This window comes from Clarias gariepinus, chromosome 15, assembly GCF_024256425.1.
Source record: "Clarias gariepinus isolate MV-2021 ecotype Netherlands chromosome 15, CGAR_prim_01v2, whole genome shotgun sequence".
Taxonomy (NCBI): Eukaryota; Metazoa; Chordata; class Actinopteri; order Siluriformes; family Clariidae; genus Clarias; species Clarias gariepinus.
Window position 1 is genome coordinate 13,406,763 of NC_071114.1, and position 9,962 is coordinate 13,416,724.

The window sequence follows — 9,962 nt, forward strand, 5'->3', positions numbered from 1 at the left end:
TGTCGCCCCCCCTCTTGTTCATGTAAACAGATTACTTTGCTGGTTTTCCCTGTTCAGTTAAATATCTCTCACGGTTTTAATATCACCGTAGTAACAATGAAAAAGTTTTTCGAAGACATTAAAAAGGATATCAAATTTAAATCCGCTGGTCCAGGAAAGAAGCTCACTGATGAGAGCAGGTGAGTTACACTCCGCTTGTGTGAGTGTGTGGTGTCTGACAGCCAGCCGCGGCTCCAGCCCTCATCAGTTAGGCTTAATCCCTAAACTCTGTACATCTGTATTTGCATTTACACCTGAACGCCCCCCATAACCACCCCGTGTCTAAATGCACGCAGTCATTGGGGGTTGATCATCTGATTAGCCAGCTAACTCACTGCTAACGTACACTACAGCGAGCTTCAGACATTCTGCTGATCTGTTCAGCTTTTTTATCTGCAATGAATTAAATAGCAACAATCATTTTAATTTATATAAGCATTTCTTTCGCACAAATAAGCATTTCTTTCGCACAAAGCATTTAACAATGCTGCCCCCACTGCTGGTTATTAAAAAAATATTTGAATTTGTAATAATAATAATAATAATGTATTGCCACACTGACTCAAAAAGATTAATTAATTAATTTATTTATTTATTTATTTGAGGTAGTAAAATATTGCAGTTCCTCAATGTTCCTACAGGAGGTGCTCTAAACTATTCGCATATTCCCAGCACTCTTGGTGGTAGGAGTGTAATATTTGCTTTGTTTGTTCAGGAAACTACTAAGTATATATACTCACTGTGTCCTTTAAACATCCTAACGGCAATAATAGCTCAACGAGATAAGGCTCTGGCTTTCTGATCAGAATGTCGGTGGTTTAAGTCCCAGCTTTATTTGGAGCCCTTGTGCCATGCCCTTTTCCATGTCTGCTCCAGAGATAAGCTCTATCATAGCTGCCCCTCCGCTCTGATCCCTATCCCCAAGCTGGGATGATTAAATAAATAATTTTTACTATTGCAAGTGAAGACTTCATATACAGAATTGCAACTGAAATCGAATCAGCATCTTAGAACTGAACTCTACATCAAGGTGCTTTCATGAGATTTTATCAGGTTGCATATTAACAAAGAACACGGTGATCCTCTATACCTGATGTTTAGTTGGATTTAAATAGGTTAACTGTATATTAGGTGCATCAGTGCGATATTGATAAGTTGAAATATTAACAAAGAGAATATCGTACATGACTATATTAGTGCAGTCAGGTGAAGGATCTGAAGAAGATGCTTTTGCACAATATTCATTACTTTTTGCACTAATCTTAATTCTTGCAGCTATGTTTTACTACCTTAACACCATATTTTATGTTCTGATATTATGTCGTTGTCGCACTGTCACTTTGTTGTTGCTCGTTTGCACATTTGCACGTGCACTTTATGTTGTCTGTTGTCTGTAAAACCTGTAGATAGTCTTTCTTAGTTAGTTAGTTTTAGTTAGTTTTTGTTAATTTATGTTGTAATTTATGTTAGGACTATCTGTCTTGTCTCTGCTAGCCAGCTAACCAGGCCTCTTAGTTAGCTAGTTTAGCTTCTCTGTTAATTTTTTGTTGTAAGTTTATGTTGCATGTAGCACCTTGGTCCTGGAGGAACGTTGTTTCGTTTCACTGTGTACTAACTGTATATGGTTGTAGTGACAATAAAGCCTACTTGAACTTGAACCATGATGTACTAACAGGTTTAATGATATGGCTAGAAAAACATGGGGAAAGAATCGCCACACAACCATATGTATAGTGATGTCACAGGAGATCTTTTCCTTACACAGGAGACGTACATGTAGTGTGCAATGGCAGTTGTTAGGAAAGACTTCCCATAATGTTCTTCGACACAGCAGAGAAGAATAATTGTCTTAATGAAAATGCTCTACTTTTGTGAAGTGAATCATGATCAATAGTTTATGCAACAGCATCCTTTCCACAACGCACTCCAGAGACCGAGTTACAGAGGTGGCCAAAAGTATCCAGACAAAAGTGAAATTCAGTTGTTGTTTTTTTTAAATAATGACAAGAATAATTTATTACTGTATATGGAATAAAATTGTATAAAATAAATATTTAATATCACGTCCTTTGTTCTTTAAAAATTGCCGAATCTGCCTGGATATGGACTCAAAAAGATGTCTGCAGTACTCTGGTGTCACTTGGTTAATCCATGCCTGCTTGATTACTTCCTGAAGATTATGTACAGAATTGTTTCACAGAAATTCCCAATTCACTTGAGAATTCTCTAGTTATAGGCTGTTTTTTTTGTATAGAGGTGGACACCCCAGCTTTAGAAAGTAACAGTCCTGCCGTGTATGTCTTTTGTCCAGTAACTTAACCAGTTGATTTTAATTAGTACAACTCTTCAGACAGTTCAGCTTGAATTAATTAGGATCATCACCTGTTTTGCACAGGGAGAAATTTAATACATAGAATGATGTTGTAATACTTTTTGGGCACCATTGTAGTTTTCCTAAATAGTTTGTTTAATTTCCTAAACTTTCCATTACCACCTCTTCTAGAATGAAAATGGTATTCCACTGTCCACTTGGACAATTTTAATGACTTTGTATTCCATAAAAATTCATTACTCCTAACCTAAACAATTTTATGATATATTTGTAGCGCTAAGCCTCCAGCAGGGCAGACCGTTAATCAGGCCAAGCCTCGTTCTGCACCTAATGAGAGCACACAGAGAGCTGGAGCTGCCGCGCTGGCCAGGATCGAGCAGCACCACAAACCCCGACCACACACGTCACAGGATGCCATCAGAAACCAGGGTGAGTCAGGAGTCTGTACTTGGAAATAAACATTTATGCTCAGTAAACATGTATACTATATATATTAATATAATTTTACTGCAATTCTAGTGTAATCAGAAGAGAGGTACAAAGATTTTTTTAGGCATTTTATATTTTTCTTTGGGCACAGGTTTGCTCAGGTTTCTCAACATATGATTCACCTAATCAGCTATTTAACTTTCATTCAAACATTATCCGCATTCCGGATGTAGATTTTATTTTAATTAACTTTTGGAAAAGACAAATACATAATTTTTGGCATAATCTAAATAAATTTTGTCCTGTCAACAAGGTTTCGTATTCCCTCATTAAAATATGTTTTAGGCTGAGGCATATATAGTGCTTTCAACATTGTTAGATTTGCAGAAGAACCACTTGTGGGTGTGATGGTCATGTGTCCACAAACTTTTGGCCATATAGGGTAACTGAATAAATAAAATTCTTCTTAATGAATACAAAAATGTAAAAATTTGCTAGATTAGACAAATATCCAATATTCTTTTCAGCACTATGTAATTTATTATTTTCCTGCAGAAGCATGCTCTGTCATGTTTTATTTAAATAAATATAGTGTTTCATTGTCATGTCTTCTTGTCATCATATTTTTTATTTTAGTGAAGAGGGAGCTTGAGGCGGAGGCTGCAGCCACAGCAGTAGAACATAAAAGCACAGATGTAGAGGCAAGAGACTGTTAATGATCAATGCATTAACTCCTGAGATACTGAGTTTTTTTTTTTTTTTAAGTATTGATCACCAGCGTATTATGTTCTTTCAGGGTTCCCATGTTCCAGTGAAGGAGGCCACTTGTTTTTCCGTGTCCGGAGTATACTTCACCTGCCCTCTGACTGGGGAAATGTTAAAGAAGAGCGAGAGAGAGACACACGTCAAGGAGGCCATTCTTATGGTAAGTTTATTTACACAAGCATTACCACTCAGACTGGACTGACTTGTTATATAGGAAACTTTTATTTTTTTGACAGAGATTTTCCGAGAATCCAGTGGAGGCTTCTATTATGATGATTCACACTTTCAACAAGGACAGAGAGAAAGTGAAAGGTGCCATCGACATCATCAGCAAGTGAGCATCGTAATGTATGTACTTTTCTTTACATTTTATAAAAAAACCCTGCATCTCACGACTTATTTCTCAATCTCTCATTGCAGATACATTGATAATATCAGTAACAATGCAACAGAAGAGAAGTACAGGAGGATTAAAGTCAAGAACAAAGTCTTCCAGGTGAGGAGATTGTAAAAACAAACAAAACAAAAAAAAATTAGGGTTGCTCCATCTGGAATCGGCCTATAATCACTTAAGTTTTACAGATTGATTCTCTTTCGACTGACCAAACCGATAAACCGATATTATTAAGATAAAGCAAAATACGTGAGTTAAGAACCACATCAACATGCCGTCACCACTCTGGGAATATCACCCACTTTAAAAGATGTTAAATTTGCAGTATGAAAAGTTTTTTCTAAAGCAAAACCAGGTAGGGCGAACGTTTGCCAAAAGTTTTAACAAAACAAACCTTATTCGCCACTTAAGAACGATGCAGCATGAATGATTTGAGTATGAAAAGTTATCCACAAAGACAGCAGATAAATCTTGTAAGTCGACCCCAACTCAACCACCTACAGCAAAAACCCTGATCGGAGTACTTCCAACATAAATAATCATTAATATATGTACATTCTTTACATTATTTTCCTCCATCAGGAGAAGGTGAGTGTGATCGAGGGCACTCGGGAATTCCTGCAGGCTCTGGGTTTTGAGAGCACTATGCTGCCAGTGGATGGGCAAGGTAGGCCAATTTAAACAGCTTCTTCATACTGCATCACATTACCCACATCATCTGTGTGACACTGGCCAGTTCCCACCCACTGCCTCCTCATACTTTGTTCAGATTTTTTCCTGAAGGGGAGCTGATAGTGATCAGGGCAAGAAAGGAGAAAAGATTAAAAGCTATTCTTGCACTTCTGTACTGAAACGTGGATGTGTGAATTAAGTAAACATAAGTGACATGAAAAAGGATGACATGGTGGCAGGGAAGAAAGACAATGAAAAGAAAAGCACCACGACACAAATTGCATACAAGAAGCCTCCAATCAAGGATACTTTATGAATCAACGTCCCGTGTTGTGTGTAAGGATGTGGCATAAAACAAATTGACATTTGTAAAAGACCTCAGGCGCAGCACAGTAACGAGACTCTTAGCCAAAATAAAATATTTGGAATGGTGCAAACATTTAAAGTTTGTACTTTCGTGAATGACAATCCCGCCTGAGGTGGCTTAGAGCCCACTGCCGTCTTTCACATGAAAATTCAGCAAGTGGAACGCCTCATCCTTGAAAAACGAAAGATAACTCCGCACCAGCTTGTGGAAAAGACTCTGCGACCTTCTGGGAACAATCATTCACAAACACCACTTGCATGAACTCGGCTGGGAGTTATTGCCACGTCCCGTGTACATTCCTGACCTCCATGTAAACCATTTCCACATATTTAGGCTATTAAAGGAGTTCATGGGAGGCCAGTGATTCATACATTTAAGCAGGCAGATTGATTATGGCTAAAGCATACATAGTAAATATTTTATCTTGATAGTATCCAAGCACTAGTGAAATGATGGATAAGTACATTAGTGTTGCAGGGGATTATATAGGGAAGTAAAAGTTGTTTTTACTCTCTCTATTATCACATAATACATAATTATTCTGCATAATCAAAAGTTACAATTTAACTCTTGTTCCTATGTGTGTGTGTGTGTGTGTATGTAAATGTATGAATGAAATATGGATATTTCCATATCCATATTTTTTATATAGATATTATATAATATCCATATTTCATGTGTGTTAATGTTTCGAAGTATCTTTTTGCCCTGTTAATTGTTGGACTTTGTTAACCAGAGCAGGTAAATCCATCATATTCTGCAGTTTCAGCATACAGTTTTGGCAATGTAATTTTTTGTCTTGAATTTGTCTTGACATTCTCCAGAGGACACAGAAGAGTTCTTGGTGTTGGCTGAGCAGGATGCTGCAGCTCTGGAGCAAATGAAGGAAAAGAAAGAGCAGCTGCAAAAGGGAGAACCCATCCGAGCCAAGCTCAACCGGCAGGCACAGGCCTTTAGACCTTCACAGCATGCAACACGCTTTGAGCTGCCACCGGACTTTTACAACCTGACTCCGGAGGAGCTGAAACGAGAGCAGCAGCTCAAGTAGGTTTCTCTCCAACCTGAATTTTAATCATTGTAAATCAAGCATGATTATCCACTGACTGATATCTAATAACAATATGTAAACAGATTTTAATTACCCGTCAGTGACTGTGAAAAAATATGTTCTGTATTTTAGAAGCGACTTAGTTGAAAGAAATGCCATGCTGCGAACAAAAGCCATGCGGGAAAAAGACGAGCAAAGGGAGAGAAGGAAATATAACTATGCCCTACTGAGAGTTCGGTTACCGGATGGAAATATACTGCAGGGTATGCAATCCTGTGTTTTACAAACAAACTTAAAAATGTACTTTTACTTATTTATACTATTACTACATTTAAATTTAAAGGACACATTAAGCATGCAAATAAACATAAAAAAAAACAAAAACAAAGGCTTGGTCCCAAGCCAAGATAAAATGGGAGGGTTGCCTCAGGAAGGGCATCTGGTGTAAAACCGGTCATTGTTGGTCTTTTAGCTGCTCTCGCTACAGCAGACCATCCACGCAACTTGGCACAGGTTTTACACCAGATGCCCTTCCTTCGGATTGCCCAAATTTTCATTTATTATTAAAAGAAATTATAGCTTGTTACAATGTTCTGAAAAGTAAAGCATCCCTTAGCAGGAAACCTGTGTGCTAAAAAATATTTTTTTTTTACCAACTGACTGTATAAATTCCTCTGCAATAATTTTCTAAAAATGACACCATATTGCAGTTGCATTAATATTGACCTGTAATTTGACTTTGAGCCAGCTCTACTGTCAGAGTCATGCTTGTCACTTACGCAGTATGGCAGCTGAGAGAGCCCCGAGTTAAACACAGTAGTGTAGTGTAGTACTGAATATCAGGATAGTTTTGATGAGGTCATAGGCATAAGTGGGCAGCCCAAGTAATTAACGGGTAAAAATGGTTTTACATTCCTCCCGGTACTTTGTAGCCCAAAGGTGAGGAGAATTGACCATGGTGGACAGTCGATGGATAGTCCTATAAATATAAATATTTTTCTCTTTATTTTTCCACTTAAGAATATTAGCCATGTTAACTTCATGGTTGTGGGGTTGAAGCACAAAATGTTGCAGTTCTTCGTTCAGCAATTACACCGGATATTTAAGTGTTTGCAGTTACTGTGGTTAGAAACAAATGTATAATTGTACATTAAATGTGTAATTATTATTTTTTGCTTATCATGGTATGCCAACAGGGACTTTCTCTGCATGGGAAAAGGTAGCAGTGTTGTACCAGTTTGTGCGTGACTCCCTGGAGAACGGCTGGCAGCCCTTCGAGCTCATGGCACCAGGAAACCAGAAACTCAAGGAAGATGAGGACATGGCAATAAATGAATGCAACCTTGTATGTTGTCACTAAAATAATCTATCTGAAAAATATTTTATAGCACACAGTAAACAAAACATTTTCCTATAAATCATTCATGACGGATGTTCATCTTCCGGTTTAGGCTCCGGCAGCTCTCTTGACCTTCTCCTGGGACGCTGCAGTGCAAGCGGACATTGCCGCAGCTGGAGGGCAGAGCAACTCCGTGCTGAAGCCGGAACTACTAAAAAACTTGCAGACCCTGAGCTGAACATCTACTGTAGCTTTACTGTAATCTGCTCACCCTGCCCATGCCTCCTGTTTTCACTCTGTTGTTCTAGCGGTTGTCTTTTTCTGCTGGAGTGCACACCACCCCGTGTTCACTCTATTATCAGAATGCTGATAGTGTTACAGGATTAGAGCGTTTGTGTTGTGGCAGTGCAGGATCAGCAACGGCTCATTTGGTCAGAAGAGCTAACATGACTGAGCAAAATGTTCATCCTATTCAATTCACAGTGATCATTTGAAATTAAATTTTGTGATGTAGTTTTCCATGTTGTAATATCCTAAGGAATGAAAATTTTTGTTGCACTGTGATGCTGTTAATATTAGTCACTGTCCATTACAAATTATCTTCTATAAGAGATAATACTCACACTTGACTTTATTTGCAACACACCTGCACATTCATGCAGTTTTCTAAGCAGCTAATCATGTTAGCAGCACAATTTTAAAAATCATCCAGCTTCTGTTAATGTTTGATTTACATCAGACAAAATAGGGATGTGTAATCCTAGTGTCTTTAACCCTGGCATGGTTGCAACAGTCCTTAATGTTTATGCAGAATCGTGGCCAAAAACCAGACACAATCGTTTAGCAATTTTCCTCCAAAGTTTAAATGACCTACCAAAAAGTTTAACATGACCCATATAATTAATCTTTATCATCACGGTGACCAGAAACACAGGTAGACTGGCACTCAAGAACTGGAGCAACTGAGGGGACAGAGTCCCCAAAACAACTACGGATTAGGAAATAAAAAGTTTTTCTAGTCTCTACCAGTTCAGTTTGGGTGAGTCTATGCCCTCAGACTAGTGTTAGTGGCTGACAGGAGTAGAAACTGATGTGGGAGATGCTCCTCTGCTCACAATGATATGTTTTTTGTTTCCATATATTCAGTTAGCTCAGCCCTGTCTGGTCATCATCTTCTGTTCTCGCTCAGCTACAAGGTGTTTTTTAGCCTGCAAATGCTTAACACATCGTATCCATTGTTTTTTTTTTTTTTCCTTTACACCATTTTGTGTAAAATCTAGATGCTGTTGTGGGTGAAATTCCCAAGACCATCAGCAGCATCTCAAATCATTATGTCCCCGAGTGGTTTGAGCACCAACCATTATGGCATAGTTAAAGTCAGAGATCATACTTTTTCCACATTTCGATGTGAACATGCACTGAAGATTTTGACCTGACGCGACACGATTGATTAGATAATTGCACGAATGTCCAGTTGTTCCTAGTGCATTGCACAGTGAGTACATATCTAAGCTTTACTACAGAGGGACCCATAAAAAGTACACACTTCTACAGTTATCTATGCTCTTTTATAAAACTTGAATTGAGCTATGGCAGCAATGTCTAGTATTACATTTCCTCTAAAGAAGTTAGTAGTAGCACCATAGTTGATGCCATCGTACGACATTGTTCTTTTTTTTGTGCATATATTTTTCAATGTTGACATGTGCATACATTTTTCTGGGTGCCTCTGTATTTTGAACTAGTTAATCACATGGAAAAGATTAAAGCACTTTTTTAGCCTACTTTATTTTTTTAAAAAGGTCTACAGCATCCTTCTTTTGATTAGGAATAATTGCACCTTTTTTTTTTTTTTTTTTTAAAGATGTCTAAAGAGTTCACAGTCAACATAAAGGAAAACCTTCATAAACATTGTAATCTGTTCAGACTCTTTCCAGAAGACAGGACAACAGCCTACCTCCATCATAACCAGTAAACCATTTTGTGAGAGATCCCTGAACACTAGAACATAAACTGCTTGCATAATTAGTCAGTAATGCATCTGTCTCTGCTTTCCAACTGCACTATGAAATGTGTTTTATTTCTATTAAAATATGATAATGTGATGGATAGAACAATGCCATGTTAATTTTTACATGCTACAACTGCATTGCCCTGTGTTGGTCTGCCTAATTAAATCTACCATTAAATTGAATCTATAATAAAGTTTAAAATATAATAAAGTTATCATTGGCAAAGATAAGTCTCATGAACAATGTGTTTTAAACATCTTGAACTCCATATTACACTTGTGCATCATCTTCTCTATGACCTGATATCGTACCATTTTCATTTACAACACCTTATGTTTAACAAAGACTTTTGTTTTTTAAATAATGCTTTATTTAAACAATCATTGTAAGAAACCCATCACAACAGCAAATAGATGTAGTTATTTTTTTTTTCCGAGTTTGAGAATCAAAACAAAACCTTTCTGGTTAATTTTTTGGCTCCCAGTTTTAGAACCTCTAAACCATTATTTAAAATGTTACACATTGTAAAGGTCTTAAATGTCATTTACACTGTGTATAGCAGCTT

At 37.5% G+C, this 9,962-nt stretch overlaps 1 protein-coding gene across 1 annotated transcript; it reads left to right on the forward strand.

Moving 5' to 3' along the window:
• Positions 1-9,627, forward strand: ubxn6 (UBX domain protein 6). Its single transcript, XM_053513939.1, has 11 exons — positions 1-179; positions 2,646-2,800; positions 3,437-3,501; positions 3,597-3,725; positions 3,802-3,899; positions 3,986-4,061; positions 4,542-4,626; positions 5,823-6,042; positions 6,179-6,309; positions 7,243-7,391; positions 7,498-9,627. The coding sequence occupies exons 1-11, from the start codon at positions 97-99 to the stop codon at positions 7,621-7,623; spliced, it is 1,317 nt and encodes a 438-aa protein (XP_053369914.1). The 5' UTR covers positions 1-96; the 3' UTR covers positions 7,624-9,627.
• Positions 9,628-9,962: the final 335 nt, after the last annotated feature.

What these genes read in the sequence shown, in the direction of transcription:
- ubxn6 (XM_053513939.1), top strand. Translation starts at nt 97, where the DNA reads ATGAAAAAGTTTTTCGAAGACATTAAAAAGGATATCAAATTTAAATCC. An exon ending in TCAAGGAGGCCATTCTTATG is followed by an intron (nt 3,726 to 3,801) that starts GTAAGTTTATTT and finishes TTTTTTTGACAG; the next exon opens with AGATTTTCCGAGAATCCAGT. An exon ending in GGATGGAAATATACTGCAGG is followed by an intron (nt 6,310 to 7,242) that starts GTATGCAATCCT and finishes GTATGCCAACAG; the next exon opens with GGACTTTCTCTGCATGGGAA.